This window comes from Bubalus kerabau, chromosome 16, assembly GCF_029407905.1.
Source record: "Bubalus kerabau isolate K-KA32 ecotype Philippines breed swamp buffalo chromosome 16, PCC_UOA_SB_1v2, whole genome shotgun sequence".
NCBI classification, from domain to species: domain Eukaryota; kingdom Metazoa; phylum Chordata; class Mammalia; order Artiodactyla; family Bovidae; genus Bubalus; species Bubalus kerabau.
Window position 1 is genome coordinate 12,193,832 of NC_073639.1, and position 20,081 is coordinate 12,213,912.

General features: G+C 40.6%; 1 protein-coding gene across 1 annotated transcript in view; it reads left to right on the forward strand.

Annotated features, from left to right (window-relative positions):
• Positions 1 to 20,081, forward strand: part of LOC129629705 (IQ domain-containing protein M-like) — a 117,305-nt gene that overhangs the window by 69,914 nt on the left and 27,310 nt on the right. The window contains exon 3 of the mRNA XM_055549880.1: positions 19,416 to 19,497. Coding sequence (XP_055405855.1) covers positions 19,464 to 19,497 — 34 coding nt within the window. The 5' untranslated portion in view covers positions 19,416 to 19,463. The remainder of the gene's footprint in view (positions 1 to 19,415; positions 19,498 to 20,081) is intronic.

Below are 20,081 nucleotides of genomic sequence, written 5' to 3' on the forward strand. Positions count from 1 at the left end.
TGTATTATTCAAACACTTATTGAGACATTTCATGTGACAGAAAAATATTTAATGCCCTATATGTGCTTGAAAAGAATGTGTTTTCTCTATTTCTGTTGGATTATCAAGATAGATCAAGCATGTGTCTAATATTACATTTCTGTCCTTACTTACTTGACCTATGTTGCTAGTAGTGGTATGGTCCAATCTCCCTAATTGCCATTTTGTTTGTTTCTTTTTTATAATTCTGTTACTTAAAAGTTTGGAGCTATTAGGGGGAGAAGGGAAGAAGGGATACATTGGGAGATTGAGATTGACATATATACACTACTATGTATAAAATAGATAACTAATAAGGATCTACTGTGTAGCACAGAGAACTCTCTCAGTACTCTGTAATCATCTATATGGAAAAGAATTGTAAAAAGAGTGGATATATGTATATGTATAACTGATTTATTTTGCTGTACACTTGAAAGTAACACAACATTGTAAATCAACTGTAAGTAAGTAAGTGTTAGTTGCTCAGTCATGCCTGACTCTTTGTGACCCCATGGACTGCAGCCCACCAGGCTGCTCTGTCCATGAGATTTTCCAGGCAAGGATACTGGAGTGGGTTGCATTTCCTTCTCCAGGGGACCTTCCCAACCCAGGGATAGAACCCAGTTTCTCCTGCCCTGCAGGCAGATTCTTCACCAACTGAGCTACAAGGGAAGCCCTAAGTCAACTATACTGCAATACAAATTTTAAAAGTTTGGAGCTGTTTTGTTAGGTATACATAGATTCATGGTTTGCCTATCTTCCTGAAGTATTGTTCCCTTATTCATGATTTAATGTACCTCTTCATTCTTATTACTATTAATGATTTTTGATCTGGTGTCTGTTTTTTTTTTTTTTTTTTCTGGTGGTTCAGACAGTAAAGCCTCTGTCTCCAACACAGGAGACCCGGGTTCGATCCCTGGGTTGGGAAGATTCCTGGAAAAGAAAATGGCAACCCACTCCAGAACTCTTGCCTGGAAAATCCCACGGAAGGAGGAGCCTGGTAGGCTACTGTCCATGGGGTTGCAAAGAGTCAGACATGACTGCGACTTCACTTTCACTTTCACCAGTACTACAACAGTTTTTTAAATTCTTATTTACTAGCAAGTATTTTTTCATGAATTTTCAATCTTTCTTATATTCTTTGGTTTTAAATATGTCTTTTGTAGTCGACACTTTAATTTTATTTACATTATCTTATTTGACAATCATTATCTGTTAATAGATGAATGTAATCTGTTTATGGTGGTTTTTGTTTAGTCACTAAGTCATGTCTGACTTTTTTGCAACCCCGTGGACTGTAGCCTGCCCGGCTCCTCTGTCCATGGGATTTTCCAGGCAAGGATACTGGAGTGGGTAGCCATTTCCTTCTCTTGGGAATCTTCCCATCCCAGGGGTCAAACCCATGCCTCCTTCATGTCTTTCGCATCATAGGCAGATTCTTTACCACTGAGCCACTGAGGAAACTACCATTGGCAATTTATATTTATAGTAACATTTTGGTAACAATATGGTAGCATTTTTATTTTAGGTTTCTGTTTATAGTTCCCCCTTTTTTGCTTCTTTTTCTAATCTTTTGCTTTCTTTGTCCTGATGTTTTCAATAGTTACTATATGATTCCTCTTTTAGTTTGAGAGCTATATTTTATATGTCTATTTATTACATTATATGTCTATTATTAGAGTTAGCTTTAACATGTTAATGGAAATATTTGTCTCTACATTTTTTTTTTCTTAAAAATTACTCAGTGTATTTGTTCTTTTCCCAAGCAAAACCAGGACACTGAACTCTTAGTCCCCTGAAAATGGCTCCATTCTGTGTCTTCCCTTCTCTTCCTATTTATTGTATTTCAAATTTTAGTTCCACATGAAAAAAAATCATATTAACTACTCTTACATGCTTTTATAGGTAATAGTTATTTGAATTTATAAGTGTAATTTGTCAAATTTCTCTGCTTCCCTTCTTTTTGCATCCCATTTATTCCTTTTGGGTTTACTTTTTTCTTACTGAAGTATATCCTATAACATCTTATCTGTGTGTGTTTGTGTGTGTGTGTGTGTGTGTGTGAGAGAGAGAGAGAGAGAGAGAGAGATTTCTTAGACATAGTATTTCTAAAGTCTTTATTTTGTTCTCACTTTTGCAAGATAGTGTAGATTGATTCTGAATTTTATATTTATTGCTATTTTACCTCAGCTGTTTTAAGATACTATTTGTCTTCCATCAACAGTCACTGCTGCTGAGAAGTCTTGTCATAGTTTTCACCCTTTTGTAGACGGCCTCTCTTTGCTCTGTGTGAGAATTTAAGTTTTTATCCATTATTATTCAAATACTTATTTATTGATTGATAGTGTTCTAGACTGGAGAAGGAGATGGCAACCCACTCCAGTATTCTTGCCTAGAGAATCCCGTGGACAGAGGAGCCTGGTGGGCTGCTGTCCATAGGAGTCACACAGAGTTGGATACGACTGAAGTGACTTAGCATGCATGCATTCATTGGAGAGGGAAATGGTAACCCACTTCAGTATTCTTGCCTGGAGAATCCCAGGGACAGAGGAGCCTGGTGGGCTGCCATCTATCGGGTCGCACAGAGTTGGATGTAACTGAAGCGACTTAGCAGCAGCAGCAGCAGCAGCAATGTTCTAGACACTGGGGATTCATCAGTGTATAAAGCAATCAAAAATCCCTGCACTTGTTGATCTTTTAGCCAGCAAGTGAATGTATTAGCTAAGATCAAGTTAGCTACTGTCATATTAAACCCCTGATTATTACTGACTCAGTGCCTTGCAGTTTTATTTTCTATTTATCAAACTATCTCCTGTGGATAGTTAGGTATCGCTCAAGATCCAGGCTTCTTGTTCTTCGTGGTTGTGCCATCTTGGGCTGTGTTGGGTCTTTGTTGCTGCATGTCTGCTCTAGAGCATGCAGGCTTGGAGCACGCCAGTGCCTGGGGGCATATGGGATCTTAGTTCCCCAACCAGGGATCAAACTCGAGTCCCCTGCATTAGAAGGTAGATTCTTAGCCACTGGACCACCAGGGAAGTCCCAGTGACCATGCCATCTGTGGTTCCAGTGTGGTCCTGGGGCCCCAACATTCTGTTAACAGCAGCCAGAGAGAGGGAGAAAAGCATGGAGGATTGCATGAGAGGTTTTCATGGACCAGGCCTGGAAGTGGTACTTTCACTTTGGCCCATGTCCTCATGATTAGAATTTAGTCACTTTTTCACATTTAACTTCAGGGTTGCCTGGGAAAGCTAGTTTGGCTATGGGCCCAGGAGGAAGAGAAAACACATTTGGGGATCAGCTAGTAGTCTCTGCTATGGAGAGACAGATAGTAAATAAGTGAAACACACAGTCTGCTAAATAGCAGTAATAGTGCTAAGGAGGAAAACATACCAAAGAGAGGGCTAGGGAGGGTATACACTTGCAAAGTGAGTGGTTGGTACCTGGTGGAGGTTTGAAAGAAGAATATTTCACAACAGCAAATAGCAAATGCAAATATCTTCAGGTGGGGGCCATCCTGGCCCAATCAGAGCCCCAAGGAAGAGAGCATATCTGCAGAAAATGAGCAAGGGGCTCATTTTCATGAAAAACTTTATTTTTAGGAAGTCAGCGGGGTAACATTATGTACGGCTCTGTAAGCCATTGTAACAACTTCCCTTCTTACTCTGAGTCTAGAAGTCATCAGTGGGCTTTGAATGGAGGGCGTGATCTGCCTTAATGTTTAGTGGGGTAACTCTGGTTACTGCGGTGGCAGTAGAGTAGGATATGGGCTAGGGCATAGACATGGAGGATATTGAGTAGAATCAAACAGGTCAGTTAGAGACGTACAGGCTAATAATTCAGGTGAGAGACAATGATGGCTTGGCCTAGAGTGTTCACAGTGAAGGTGGTGTGAAACTATCAGATTTCTTTTTAAAAAAAGTTTTATTTATTTTTGGTAGTGCTGGGTCTTCCTTGATGCGTGCAGACTTTTCTCTAGTTGTGAGCGGAAGCCACTCTCTAGTTGCAGCGCACAGGCTTCTCACCGTAGTGGTTTTTCTTGTTAGAGAGCACGAGCTCTAGGGATTGCAGGCTTCAGTAGTTGTGTCTCAGGGGCTCTAGAGCACAGGCTCAATGGTTGTGGCACACCCGCTTAGTTGCTCCTTGGCGTGTGGGATCCTCCTGGATCAGGGATCAAACCTGTGTCTCCTGCATTGGCAGGTGGATTCTTTAACACTGAGCCACCAGGGAAGCCCTCAGATTTCTGAATATATTTTAAAGTATTGCTGAAATGACATGTTCATGAATAGGATGTGGGATATACAAAAAGAGAAGAGTCAAGTTTGCTAGTTTCGCCTCAGTACCTGAAGAGGGGTGATGTTATCATTTGCTGAGTTCAGGAAAATTGTCCAAGGAAGAGTAGGAGCTCAGTTTTGGTAAATAAAATGAGACATGCCTTTATGACATCTGAATGAACATGTGAAAAAGTCAAGGGGACAGGACCACTTTGAATATTTGTGAGTCATCAATGTCGAGATTGGTGTATAAAGCCATGAAGCTGGATGAATTGACAAAGTAAGTATTTGTGGTGGAAAAGAGATTCAAGATCTGATTGGGACATTTCGATGTTTTGAGGTCAGTGAGATGAGTGTCTAGTGAAAGAGACTGAAGAGGAGGTAAGGGAAGGTAACGAGAAAATCTAGGGCAGTGGAGGTTTGTAGGAACCAAACACAGAAAATCTTTTAAAAAGTGCATGTGTGTTCAGTTGTGTCTGACTCTTCGTGACACTGTGGACTGTAGCCCACCAGGTTCTCATGTCTATTGGATTTTCCAGGCAAGAAGACTGGAGTTGGTTGCCATTTCCTATTCCATGGGATGTTCCTGATCTAGGGATTGCCACTACACCACCAGGGAAGTCCCTCTATTTTTATATTAGGTACTCTGATTGTTTCTTTTTTATATATCCCCATTTTATTTCTGGCTACTTTGCTTCATATTTTTATGTCATTTTAAGGAATATTATTTTCTCCTCTGTCTCTTGGTGGAGTTTTAACCCATTTATTTTAAATTCTTTTTTATATTCTTTTATTGTTTACATTTTTATTTCACATTCATATTCTGTGGAGTTAGTTACTATCCCAATTGTTGATATTATTGGTTGTCTTTCCTAGTGTTAGTTTTGGATGTGTGTTTTGTAATTTCAAAATTATTTAATAATGATTTTCAGGCTTATGTGAAGTAGGAAGTTTTATTGTATTTTTATGTCTTATTTACTTATACTTTCACTACTTTCTGATTCACAGTATTATAGTTGCTACTATTTCCTATTCTGGAACCAGGTCCGTTATTGGTCCTTTGGGACTCCTATGATACTGACATTTCAAATCCTGTCTCAAACCAGTGTCTGGTGTGGTTGGGTCCTAATGGTGAGATACGTGTGTATGTTTTGGGCTTCATAGGTGGCACTTGTGGTAAAGAACAAGCCTGCCAACGCAGGAGACGTAAGAGACATGGATTCACTCCTGGGTCCAGGAGGATCCACTGGAGGAAGGCATGGAGCCCACTCTAGTATTCTTGCCTGGAGAATCCCATGGTCAAAGGAGCCTGGTGGGCTTTAGTCCATAGTGTCGCAAAGAGTTGGACACAACTGAAGTGACTTAGCATGCATGCACATGCATGTGGGTATCTTTTGCCTCTCTTGAATATATATGTATATATGTGAAAGTCGCTCAGTCATGTCTGACCCTTTGTAACCCTATGGACTATACAGTCCATAGAATTCTCCAGGCCAGGATACTGGAGTGGGTAGCATTTCCCTTCTCTAGGGGATCTTCCTAACCCAGCAATCGAACCAGGTCTTCTGCATTGCAGGCAGCTTCTTTACCAGCTGAACCACAATGGAAACCCTTCTTCTGAGTATGGAACTTATAATAAGCCCCTGCCCCAAGTGAGAGTTGGATGTTGTATTTTGTCTCTTCTCAGTTGGTGGTTTTGAGTGGCCTGGCCCTGATCCCCTCTCTCACACAGGACTTACACTGAGTTCTGATGGGCCCAGTGGAGCTGAACTCCAGGTTGCTTCTGCCTGTCTTGAGGAATTGGACAACATCTATAGCTTTAGTCCCATTACCACTCTATATTTATCTCTATCTCTGGTTCTCAAAGATGACAGCAAGTACATCTCTACCTTGTTTATGCCTATTTCATTCCATAGGGGAAAGCTTTCAATTAGGTATTTGTGAGCAAAAGGAATATGTTTTGATATTTGTTTTTCAATGTATCTCTCAGAGGTTAGACATATTGTGAGAAATAAACCTCTCTCAGAGCTTTATTTCTGGAAGGATATAATTGCTAAATGTGGTATGCATCAACGATGTGGTAATGGTGGACATTTTTGGCTCTTTGGGAGATTCTTAAAGTTTCTAAAGTCATCCCATGTAGTAGACAAAGTATACCTACTTATCCCTTACCCTCACTTCCTCTCTCTTACTTTTATTTTAATCCTTTATAGAATATAATCTACATATATGTATAGAATCAAGAATTCCTTGGAATTCCTCATTTCTTATTTCATTATGTTGACCAACATGACCTTGAAACACTTTCTTTCTTTTTTGTTGTTTTTGAAGTTTTTATTGGAGTTTAGTTGAAGAGAAAGATACACCCATCTGAATGCAGATTTCCAAAGAATAACAAGGAGAGATAAGAAAGCCTTCCTCAGTGCTCAAGGCAAAGAAATAGAGGAAAACAATAGAATGGGAAAGACTAGAGATCTCCTCAAGAAAACTAGAGATGCTACAGGAACATTTCATGCAAAGATGGGCACAATAAAGGACAGAAATAGAACCTATGGACCTAACAGAAGAGATTATGAAGGGGTGGCAAGAATACACAGAACTGTACAAAAAAGGTCTTAATAACCCAGATAACCAAGGTGGTGTGATTACTCACCTAGAATCAGACATCCTAGTGTGAAGTCAAGTGGGCCTTAGGAAGCATCATTACAAACAAAGCTAGAGGAAGTGATGGAATTCCAGCTGAGCTATTTCAAAATCCTAAAAGATGATGCTGTTAAAGTGCTGTACTCAGTATGTCAGTGAATTTGGAAAACTGAGCAGTGGCATCAGGACTATGGTCAGCTTTCATTCCAATCCCAAAGAGGGGCATTGCCAAAGAATGTTTAAACTACCGCATGATTGCACCACATGTTAGCAAGGTAATGCTCAAAATCCTTCAAGCTGGGCTTCAGCAGTACGTGAACTGAGAACTTCCAGATGTAGAAGCTGGCTTTAAAAAAGGCAGAGGAATCGAGATCAAATTGCCAACATCCTCTGGATGATAGAAAAAGCAAGGGAATTCAAAAAAACACCGACTGTGTGGATCACAACAAACTATGAAAAATTCTTTAAGAGTTGGGAATACCAGACCACATTACCTGCCTCCTAAGAAACCTGTATGCAGGTCAAGAAGCAACAGTTAGAACTGGACATGGAACAACAGACTGGTTCCATTGTCACCCTGCTTATTTAACTTTTATGCAGAGTACATCATGGGAAATGCTGGGCTGGATGAATCACAAGCTGGAATCAAAATTGCCAGGAAAAATATCAATAACCTTGGATATTCTGATGAACCACCCTTATGGCAGAAAGCAAAGAGGAACTAAAGAGCCTCTTGATGAAGGTGAAAGAGGAGAGTGAAAAAGCTGGCTTAAAAGTCAACATTCAAAGAATGAAGATCATGGCATCTGGTCCCATCACTTCATGGCAAATTGATGGGGAAACAATGGAAACAGTGTCAAATTTTATTTTCTTAGGCTCCAGAATCACTGCAGATGGTGACTAAAACCATGAAATTAAAAGATGCTTGCTCCTTGGAAGAAAAGGTATGACAAGCTTAGACAGCATATTAAAAAGCAGAAATATTTTGCCAATAAAGGCCCATCTGGTCAAAGCTATGGTTTTTCCGGTAGTCATGTATGGATGTGAGAGTTGAACCATAAAGAAGGCTGAGCACTGAAAAACTGATGCTTTCGAACTGTGGTGCTAGAGAGGACTCTTGAGAGTCCCTTGGACAGCAATTCTACCCTGAATTTTCACTGGAAGGACTGATGCTGAAGCTGAAGCTTGAATACCTAGGCCGCCTGAGGGGAACAACCGACTCATTGGAAATGACCCTGATGCTGGAAAAGATTGAAGGCAGGAGGCGAAGGGGGAGACAGAAAATGAGATGGTTGGATGGTATCATCGAGTCAGTGGACATGAATTTGAGCAAACTCTGGGAGATAGTGCAGGAAAGGGAAGCCTGGCATGCTGCAGTCATGGGGTTGCAAAGAGTCTGATGTTATTGAGTGACTGAACAACAAGTTGAAAAGTCCTAAAATTGTTTCCAATTTAAAAATTGTATTACTGAAACCTGTTCCTTAAATGTAAGCTCTCCAAAATCATTTCATTGTCTGTTAATATTAGCTAGTTTTTTGTTTTCTTTTGTTTTTGTTGTTTTTTTTTGCTATGTCATGAGACATGCAGAATCTTAGTTCACTGACCAGGGATGGAATCCACACCCCTGCAGTAGAAGCTTAGAGTCTTAGCCACTGGACCACCAGGGAAGTCCAATGTTTATCTTGTTTTTTGTAAGGTCATTGAGAAAGAGAATATCTGAAATGTATGCAAGGATTTACAATATTTCATGCTTTTTCTCAAATTTCTAGATCTTGCTCTTTAACATCAATTAGTATTTCTGAGCACAGCAAAATTACAATGCAGCAGTTTAACAGTTTTTGCCCTTAATTTATCTTATTTAATTTGTGGTAATTAACTTTATGGTGTTTTCATTGTTGTCTTTAACTGTTTATATAATGTCCCAAGCATCTCAGCAGGAATTGCTTTATGAATCAAGTTTTCACTCTTTATTGTTATTTATAAAATGTTAATGGCTCCTATTTAAGGCATGTGTGATTAATAGCTGAGAGAATGTACTTTTATAACAGCACTGTTTTAATCTATGAAAATCAGAAGAAAAAGAGTTGCAACATGGCTCAGTTATCTTGGAAGGCATAGCTGTGTGTGTGTGTATGTGTGTGTGTGTGTGTGTGTGTGTGTGTGACTGGCACTCATTTTGGGCCAAAGTAAAGCAATTAACTCCTTTTTTCATTTGGATAGTTATGGTCTTCCAATCGAGATAACTAGGTACATAAGATTAAACAAGCAAAGTCCATTAACCACACTGCAGAAGATCATGACAAGTTATATGTAAACTTTAGTAGAAGTGACATTTCTAAATAAATATTCAGAACTCTGAAAACTAAATAGAGTGTCATATTGCAGGACTTCCCTACAGAATTCAAATCAGCTGCTTTTTCTGTGGTACTTGTTGCTTGGCTAACCATGTGCTCAGTCTTATGGAAGACATAAAAGAAATTAAAAAAACTAATTTCTCCTCTATTGGGGCTTATAATCTAGCATATTGTTGGCCTTTAGCAAAGCTCTATGCTTCATATTTCTTTTGAGGAAGAGTAAAAGAGGAGTAATGAAACTTCCCATAATGCCGAAGGTAGTGTTTTGAGTTCTAATAGGTTACTTTGAAAAACTAACACTTAAGAATTAAAATTAAAATTTTACTGATATGTAGCAAATAATCAGAGAAGGGCACTGTTCCTAAGTGCACAGCTCACGGTGCAGTCAGGAAGTGAACACACCTGTATGACTGCCATGCAGTGATGAGCATTTCCAGCACCCTGGAGGCCTCACCCCCTGTGCCACCCTCAGACACAAGTCTTCCTCCAAAGGCTACCAGTACCTTGTTTTTCTGTTAGTAAATTGTGCCTGTTTTTGAAGTTTGTGTTAATGAAAACACAGCATGTGTCTTCTTTTTAAAAGTACAGTCTTATTTATTTATTTGTTTTTGGCTCTGCTGGGTCTTCGTTGCTGTGTGGGCTTTCCTCCGGTTGTGACGAGCGGCAGGCGACTCTGGCTGTGATAGGCGGGCTTCTCGTTGCAGTGGCTTCTCTTGCTGCAGCACGCACCGTAGGGCGCATGAGCTTCAGTAGTTGTGGTTCCTGGACTCTTGAACACAGGCTCAATATTTGTGGTGCATGGTCTTGGTTGCTCCATAGCATGTGGTATCTTCTGGGATCAGGGATCGAATCCTTGTCTGCCGCACTGGCAGGTGGATTTTTTGCCACTGAGCCACCAGGGAAGCCCGCTATGTCCTCTTTATGCTGATTTCTTTCTCTCAAGATAATGTACGTGAGAACCAGTTATATCTTGTGTATAGCAGTTCATTCTTGGTGCTGTGAACCACTCCATCATGTGAAAAAGCTGCAATTTACTTACTGTCAGTGGACATTTGAGTTGCTTCCAGTTTTTAGCTGTGACAACATGGTACTGCTATGATCATTCTTATATATGTTTTTCTGTATATGTTAAAAAGTATTTCTGTTGGGTGTGGGAGGGTTGGGTCTCACTTAGGTACAAATTTAGATTTTGAAGATACTGCCCAATAGTTTTCTAAAGATTACCAATTTATGCTTTGACAGGTAGTATATGAATATTTCTATATATTCTTGTCAACCCTTAGCATTTTGTTAAAGCTATTTGTTAGAGTATGTGGTGATTGTGGCTTTGCTTCGTATTTCCTTGATGACTGATGAATTTGAAACATTACTTTTTTACATGCTGATTTCCTACTAGGAAATTCCATTTGCAAAGAGTCTATTACCTTGCTTGCTTACTTTCACGTTAGATTTGTCTTTTTCATTGATTTGCAAAATATATATTGTATATATTTGGCTTGTGCTTATGATTTTAGAAAACACAGGGACTAAAATTCAAAATTTCAGTTCCCTCTAGTAGTTGGAGGGAACTGAACTCATTAAAAAAATTTTTTTTAATTTATTTTTATTGGTGTATACTTGCTTAACAATGTGTGTTAGTTTCTGCTCTACATTGTGACTCAACCATATGTATACATATATCCTGTCCGCCTTGAGCTTCCTTTTCCCATCCTACCCCTCTAAGTCACCACAGAGCACCAGGCTGAGCACCCTGTTCTATACAGCAGCTTCCCACCAGCCATCTGTTTTACATATGGTAGTGTATATATGTGGAGGAGGAAATGGCAACCCACTTCAGTGTTCTTGCCTGGAGAATCCCAGGGACAGAGGAGCCTGGTGGGTTGCCGTCTATGGGGTCGCACAGAGTTGGACACGACTGAAGCAACTTAGCAGCAGCAGCAGCAGCAGCAGCGTATATATTTGGAGGAGGAAATGGCAACCCACTCCAGTGTTCTTGCCTGGAGAATCCCAGGGACGGGGTGGATCCTGATAGGCTGCAGTCCATGGGGTCGCTAGGAATCAGACACGACTGAGCGACTTCACTTTCACTTTTCACTTTCATGCATTGGAGAAGGAAATGGCAAACCACTCCAGTGTTCTTGCCTGGAGAATTCCAGGAACAGGGGAGCCTTGTGGACTGCCGTCTGTGGGGTCGCACGCAGTCGTATACGACTGAAGCGACTTAGCAGTAGCAGCAGCAGCAGTGTATATATATCAATGCTACTCTCCCAATTTGTCCCTCCTGGGTATTTGTGTGTGTTAATCACTCAGGCATGTATGACTTTGCAATCCCATGGACCATAGCCTGCCTCCTCTGTCCATGGAATGCTCCAGGCAAGAATACTAGAGTGGGTAGTCATGCCCTTCTCCAGGGGATCTTCCTGACCCAGGGATCAAACCCAGGTCTCCTGCATTGCAGGCAGATTCTATACCATTGGAGTTACCAGGTAAGCCCAGTGTGTGTACATATATATCAATGCTGCTCTCCCAATTGGTCCTTTCCGGGAGTGGCTCCATGTGACTTTGTTTCCCTTTCAGACCCCGCCCCCCAAAGTTACTTCACTTTACCCCCATGAAACCACAGTCTTCTCTCTCCCTCTCCAGCCCATTGTCTCCTGCTGGTACTGACTCTCAGTAACACTCTGTGTATGTTTTCATGTATTGCCAAATCTTACTTTGTAATTCTCTAGATTAAAACCCCAAGATTACAGAAAAACGCCATCGTTTATTGGATATGGCTCGGAAGGACCAGTTTTCTTTTACACATTGAGGCAAAAGTTGAAACAGTTACTATATTTTAGGGAAAAAATATTTGAAAACATTATAATATGAGAGGCTTCTCAGTTTAGCTTCTCTTTAATGACTTGAGAACTTCAGTGAAATTAATAGCTTTCTTTTGTAAAGAAATATTTTATGTAAAGCCAGGATATTTGGGATCTCTTAGTTAGTGTCTGTGTTGGTACAAGCCCACAAGGAAGTAGAACATAATGTCTGTTTATGAAGCAGTTGAATCCTACAGGCAGAAGACATCTGTGAAGTCATTGCCTGGGCTTCTCGAATCCTGGAGTGTTGGGGTTGGGGTGGGTGCCGTGCCAGGTCAGAGAGGCTCTGAGACCCTCTTCCATGAGGAGAGCCAGGCTTTCCTCTGTTGTCCTCATTGGCTTCAGAAAAAGTTCCTTCAAACATAGGTTGAAGCTACTCTTTTAAAATTGTGTATCTATTTTTATTTTATTTTTTGGCTTTATTTAAAACTTTTTTTTAATCAGAGTATAATTGCTTTACAATCTTGTGTTGGTTTCTGCTGTACAGCAAAGTGAATCAGCTGTACATATACATATATCTCCTCTTTTTTGAATTTCCTTCAGATTTAGGTCCCCATGGAGCCCACAAGGAAGTTTGTGGAGAGTTTGCTATGCTATCCAGTAGGCTCTCATTAGTTATCTATTTTATGTGTGTGTATTTAGTTGCTTCAGTCACATCTGACTGTGATCCTATGGTCTGTAGCCCACCAGGCTCCTCTGTCCATGGGATTCTCCAGGCAAGAATACTGGAGTGGATTGCCATGCCCTCTTCCAGGGGATTTTCCCAACCCATGGATTGAACCTGAGTCTTATGTCTCCTGCATTGGCAGAAGGTTTCTTTACCACTAGCACCACCTGGGAAGCCCTATCTATCTTATACTTTGTAATTCTCTAGATTGAAACTTTAAGATTACAGAAAATCTCCATAGCTTATTGGATATGGCTCAGTATCAATAGTGTGTATATGTCAATCCCAATCTCCCAATTCATCCCACCCCCCCTTTCCCCGTTAGAGGCTGTCATAAAGAGTGAAGTGAGTCAGAAAGAGAAAAACAAATATATTAACACATATATGTGAAATCTGAAAAAATTGGTATAGCCACTCTTATTTACAAAGCATATAGACACAGACATAGAAAACAAATGTAAAATGGTGTGTCTATTTTAAGTCCTTCACTTCTGGACAAGACGGTGGATTCGGTGAGGTTCAGTGGTTTGATGGAGGCCACATACCGCCAAGGAACTGTCAGGACTGATATCCAAGTCTGCCCTCTCTGAAATGGTCCAAGACTCTGATGTTTGCATCAACTGCAGTAAGATCCTAATGAGTCAGTTATGTCCTCTTCCTTCCCACTTCCTGACTCTGAGAAATATATTAATCCAAGTTAATTAGAGAAGCAGAGGGAGGGTCTGTGCCAGGAAAGGAGTGTTGCTCCACATGCTTCCTGCTGTTGTATGCGTCCCTGGGAGATCCCAGCTTGTCTGATATTCATGATCATGAATTAATAGAGTATTTCCTTTCCAACTCATCTTATGGCCCTCTGACTAATTTGGTTCATAGTTTTATTTAAGTAATTATGTATTTTTTATTCTCCTACTCTCTGGTATACCGTTTTACCCACTGTAGGTGCCTAATATTGGCCTTGTTACATTGGACCTATTAGTAGTTAGGACTTTTTCTTGTTTTCTTTGCCCCTCTCCTTCCTCTTTTCTCATTCCTTTGGTTTGCTGCCAGCATATTTGACAGCGGGTGGCTAGGAGAGGGGGGAGATGGGGAGATGTATTTTGAAGTTAAAATGTAGAAAACTTGATGGATTGGATATGTAAGGTAAAAGTACAGGAGAAATCAAAAGTTTTATGGCTTAAGCAACTGGGTGGATATAGGGACAATTTCTATTTGGAGAAGTGGGCAGAGAGTCAACATGTGCTTGACAGCTAGGATTTGGAAGGAGGGCCAGTGGAGAGAAAATTTGGGGTAGAAAATGGAGATTTTTCTCTCATTAGTTTATATATCACCTGCCGGAACTACCAACATAAATCTCTAAACCTGTTTCCCCAAGTCCTACTGAGCTCCATAGGGTAGTTTTTCACCCACCATGATACTTAATTATGGGCTTCCCCAATGGCTCAGTGGTAAAGAATCCTCCTGCAATGCAGGAGATGTGGGTTCAATCTCTGGGTCTGGAAGATCCCTTGGAGAAGGAAAAGCCTACCCACTCCAGTATTCTTGCTTGAAAAATCCCATGGACAGAGGAGCCTGGTGAGCTACAGCCCATGAGGTCACAAAAGAGTCGGACACGACTTAGTGACTAAACAACAACAACAACAAAATACTTAATTATATAGGATATCACAATGAAGTCATAAGCTTTATCTTTGGAAGGACAAGCTAAGGAGATGAGGTAGGGAAATACCATTGCTCCTTCTGCTTGCCTTATATCTGTATAGAAATGGAGTTAGAAATCCTTGGCATCCTTGTAACCTGATTTATGAGAGCCTTAAGTTGTATTACAGATATGCTCAAGGAGACATGGGAAGGTGGGGCATCCCTGTCTAGCATGTTATTGTCATAGTTACTCATTTCACAAATTTTTTTTATTTATTTGCCAGTTTTATTGAGAAGTAATTGACATACATCTCTGTATAAGTTTAAGGCATGTACTGTAATGGTTTCATTCACATATACTGTGAGATGATGACCATAATAGGTTCCATTCACATCTGTCTTCTTTTATAGATTCAAAAAAAAGAAAAGAAAGAAAGAAAGGGAAAACATTCTCCTTGTGATGAGAACTCTCAAGGTTTACTCTTGTAATAGCTTTCCTATGTAGTCTACAACGTGTATGCTCTGTCACTCAGTGGTACACGACTGTTTGCGATGCCATGCACTGAAGCCCGCCAGGCTCCTCTGTCCATGGGCTTCTCCAGGCAGTGATACTGGAGTGGGTTGCCATTTCCTCCTCCAGCGGATCTTCCCAACCCAGGGGTGGAACCCATGTCTCCTGCGTCTTTTGCAATGGCAGACAGATTCTTTGCCACTGAGTCACCTGGGGAGCCCATATCCTACAACAGTTAGCTATAATCATGTTGTACCTTGTATCCCCAGTGCTTATTTATATTATAATTGGAAGTTTATACCTTTTAGCACCTTCCTTCAATCCCGTCTCATTCCCCCCTACTACCCCCAGCATTTGGTAACCACAAGTCCGATCTATTTTTCTGAAACTTTTTGTTTAATATTTCATATACATGTAAATAAAATCATATGGTATTTCTCTTTCTCTGCCTGACTTGTTTCACTTGGCATAACGCCTTTAAGGTTCATCTGTGTCACAAATGGTTTCTTAGTTTTTATGGCTGAATAGAATTTCACTATTTATAACTTCTTTATCTATTCATCCACTGATGGACACTTAGGTTACTTCCCTGTGTAGGCTATTACAAATAGTGCTGCTGTGAGCATGGGGGTGCAAATATCTTTCTGAGTTAGTGTTTTTATTTCCTTTAGCTATAGTCCCAGAAATGGAACTTTTGGATCATATGGTAGTTTTAATTTTTTGAGGGTTCTCCATACTATTTTCCATAGTGGCTCTACCAATTTACAATCCCTCCGAACAACTGCAGAGGTCCCTTTTCTCCACATCCATAAAGTATTTTTGATATGGCCATTCTAAGGTGATATCTCACAGTGCTTTTAATGTGCATTTCCCTAATGACTCGTGGTATTGCACATCTTATTATGTTCTTGGTGGCCTTTTGCATATCTTCTTTGGGGAAATGTCTATTTAGGTCCTTTGACCATTTTTTAGTTGAGTTAGTTGTCTTTTTTTTCCTAATAAGTTGTATGAATTCTTTATGTATCTTGGATATTAAACTCTTGCCAGATACATGGTTTGCAATTATCTCTTCCCATTCTGTAAGGAAAGGAAATTTGAAGTATTTTTTGAAATCCTTCTACATGCCAGGCTCTCATGAAGGCACTGAGAATAGAGCAGGGAAAAAGACCAAATCCTTGCCTTTATGGGAGTTAAATTCCAGAACATCAACTATGTCAGTTCCCTCTTCACAAATTTGGTTGCCCATTTCTGCAGCATAACATTAAAAAAAGTTTTTTTAAAATTTATTTTATTTTATTATTGGAGTGTAATTGCTTTACAATGTTGTGTCACTTTCTTCTGTACAATGGAGTGAGTCAGCTATATGTATACATATATCCCCTTCCTCTTAAGCCTCCTTCCCACCCTCCCCACCCAACCCCTCTAGGCCATCACAGAGCACCCACCTGAGCTCCTTGTGCTTTATACCAGCTTCCCACTAGCTATCTGTTTTTACACATGGTAGTGTATATATGTCAGCGCTACTCTTGTAATTCAGCAGCGTAACATTTAGCCTTTTGCTTAAATCAAACACACCTACTACTTGCTGTTTCCCAAATCACACACATTCTCACTTCCTTTCATTTGCTTTTGCTCAGTCTCTCACCCGCCTGCTTTTCTGTTCCTCTGAGTGGGCCAGTCTGACCCACGCAGGACTGGTGTTACTACAGGGGGATGCTGGTCAGCAGCCAGTTCTAACTGGCTGATGCTTGTGCTAGACCAGTTATTCACCGTTTCACTGTTAGCCCTGCACCCACCCTTCCAGGTGCAGCTCAAGCCTCTCTGCAGCCTTTTCTGGCTCCTTCCTGTCTTCAGTGATCTCATCTTCCTGTGAACTGCTGGTACCCACGGGTTTATCCCACTTATTTCACAAAGCTCACAGACTTTCTTATGACATCTGACATAGAGTTGTTTGCATTTTATTTAAAAAATTGACTTAGGCTTTTGTCTTTTCTTCCAAAATAGATAACATGCTCCTTGCACAACTCAGATGCTAAATCTGCACTTTGTAATTGATCAATGCATCAGGCTGGACTCAGCATCTCATAACTGTCTGCTGGGGATGTGCAGTGGAGAGGGAGCTCTCTGCTGATATTCTGTGTCAGTGTGCTTATCTTTAAGCAGCTCCATCCTCCAGGGCCTTCTTCTGCCCCCAGCTCCTGTCTCAGAGCCATCCCCCATCACCTTTTCTTGTGGGGCATTGCCATGCCAGCACCCCTTAGGATACTTGGCTGGTTTTCTGCATTAAGAGGACAGTGGGGCATCTTGCTTGCCAGCCAGTTTAATGCAGGCTGACATTGCTGGCACACTGAATTAAGGTGGAGGAGCTGGCTGCCGCGGAGAAGAGCCCACTCCTATGGAGGTTAAAACAAGAAAATGGCGGAGTGCGGAACACCTTTATTTTCAACTTATATTTAGATGGCGAGAAGGCAGTACTTAAGCCAGGGCAGAGGATGAGCTCTGATTGTTAATTGCTAAGTGAGGTGCAGTATTTTAATTTAACCCAGTCATTTGTAGAACTAGGCAAACGAGGTACATATTCTTTGCTCTTGCCCATGATACAAGGCTGAAAATTTGAGAATTAATCATTTTTGGATGTTCCAGATTTGTCATTTTAAAACTGTGACTCCAGTAGTTTTTCCCCTCTGGGTAGAAGCCAAAGGAAAAGTGTTGTCGCCTTTTACCTAAGAGCATGTGACTACAGAGTCATGACTACCATATGGTAAAGCTGGTGGACAGATTTACTCAAATAACCCCCCAATTATTTAACAAATTTCGAATATTTCACCGTAGTTTGATGGTCTCGTCAGCTACCCGAGCAACTAACTTAGAGTTTTGCAACAAGTGTCTCCATGGAGTTCCATAAGCATTTACTCTTCCTATTTTTATTTCCAGTAGTATTTCCTATTTCAATATTCCTGCTCTAATCCTAAAGTCATGTGAGCATAAAGCAGAGTACACCGGTGGAACTGACTTTCTGGCTGTAGGGGCAACAGTGATGCATCTTGGGTAATCTTTTGGAAGTGAAGTCAAAGTGTTAGTGACTCAGTTGTGTCCCACTCTTTGAGACCCCATGGACTGTAGCCCACCAGGCTCCTCTGTCCATGGGATTTTCCAGACAAGGATACTGGAGTGGGTTGCCATTTCCTTCTCCAGGGCTTCTTCGCGATCCAGGGATTGAACCCAGCTCTCCTGCATTGTCGGCAGATTCTTTACCATCTCAGCCACCAGGGAAATCCTTTGGAAGGAAAGGACAATTTCAAACGTAAGAAGAATAACTCAGTTCAGTCACCCCATTAATCAGCTCTTCATTGAGCATCCACAATGCGATGCACTGAGCTTACAACCATGAAGTTCAAGGAACAAGGCAGGGGTTCACTCCTCCAACTGAACATTTCAATCTTTTGGGAAATGTTAAAAAATATAGATGCTTAGCCCCACTCTGTGGCTCAGTGGTAAAGAGTCCACTTGCCAATGCAGGAGACATGGGTTCCATCCCTGGGTCGCGAAGATCCCCTGGAGAAGTAAATGACAACCCACTTCAGTGTTCTTGCCTAGGAAATCCCAGGACAGAGGAGACTGGTTGGCTACAGTCTGTGGGGTTGCAAAGAGTCAGACACGACTGAGTGACCAAACAACTCTACCATCTTTCCAGGCAATTGTCATCTTGGGTTGAGTACCTTTGGTATAAAGTATAGTTTGGTGCAAGGCAGTAGGAGTCTAACTCATACCTATTTATGGACTTACATCTATTACTCTGACTTTTTAGCTCCTTACACAGAAGCCTATAATGCATTTAAAGTGAGAGGCGTGGACAACGTAACTATCGAGTTTAAAGGAGGAACAGATAGTTAGAGGCTGGAGATAGGATTCGAATCTATGCTTTAAGAATAGGTACGCTATAAATAAACATTGATGTGAGAACAGGACATTTTGAGTGGAAAACTAGCATAAACCTCAGCTTAAGTGTGTAAGCTCAAGGTGAGAAGGTGTAAGGTATGTGCCAAGTATTATCTTGATATTAGTTTGAAAATTGTGAGAAATCAGGTGGGCCTGCATAAGAACTTGGGCCCAAAGATCTGACTTTGAGTTCTATACTACCACTGAGTACCTTTTCACTGACAAGGTATTTCACTTCTCTGAGCTCCAGTTGCCACCTCTGCTGAAAGTGGGACAAGAGTTCTGGGGTTGTTTGGAACCAGTGAGGAAATATGTATACAAGCACTTGATAAAATCCAGAGCCCTACACAGTGCTAGATGTTTTATTATTGTCTTTGGGAAGGGAAGGTATTGAGTAGAGGAGTAATGTGTTAAAAAATTTAGTCATTCATCCTGTTCATAAATGAATACAAGAAATAGCTAAAAATAAGCATTCATCATCACTGAGTTACTTTATGTCATTGTGTTTAGGGATTGGAGGCTCACCTTCAAAAGAGAAGGGCCCCCTAGCTGCCCACCATGGCTGCAGAGGCTGCACCAGACAAAGCGGGAAGTGAGTATCATCAGCACTTACCTCGCCACTCGGCGACCGGTGCCTAACAACTCTATTAGTTATGAACTCCCAGAGTGCCAACTTTATTGGCAAACCTTTAAGAATCCATCTCATTCCCTTTATTTAAATGTAACCAACTTTTGAGAGATGTAGAGCAACTCGAGAGATGTAGAGCGTGTGTTGCTCTACATATATATTATATTCTACATATATATATATTCATCTTAACTGAATAGACTGATGTGGTCTTCAGTAGTCATGTATGGCTATTAACGGCTTGAAATGTGGCTAGTGAAAGTAAGCAACTGAGTATTTAATTTTAATTCATTTTACTTTCAATACAAAACCTGATAATTCAGTTATTGGAACACTTTTAAGTACATTTGGAGCAACTTGGTTGGGCATGTGAGTCTGTTTCTAAGTGGACATTTTATAAATAGAGATAAAGTATTTCTGATATAAATTTGGTGTCTGAATTGAGATGTATGTAAGTACAATATACTTACAGGATTTTAAAGACAGAACAAGAAAAAGAATGTAAAATATTTTGTTAATTTTTAATATTGATTAATGTTAAAATGATA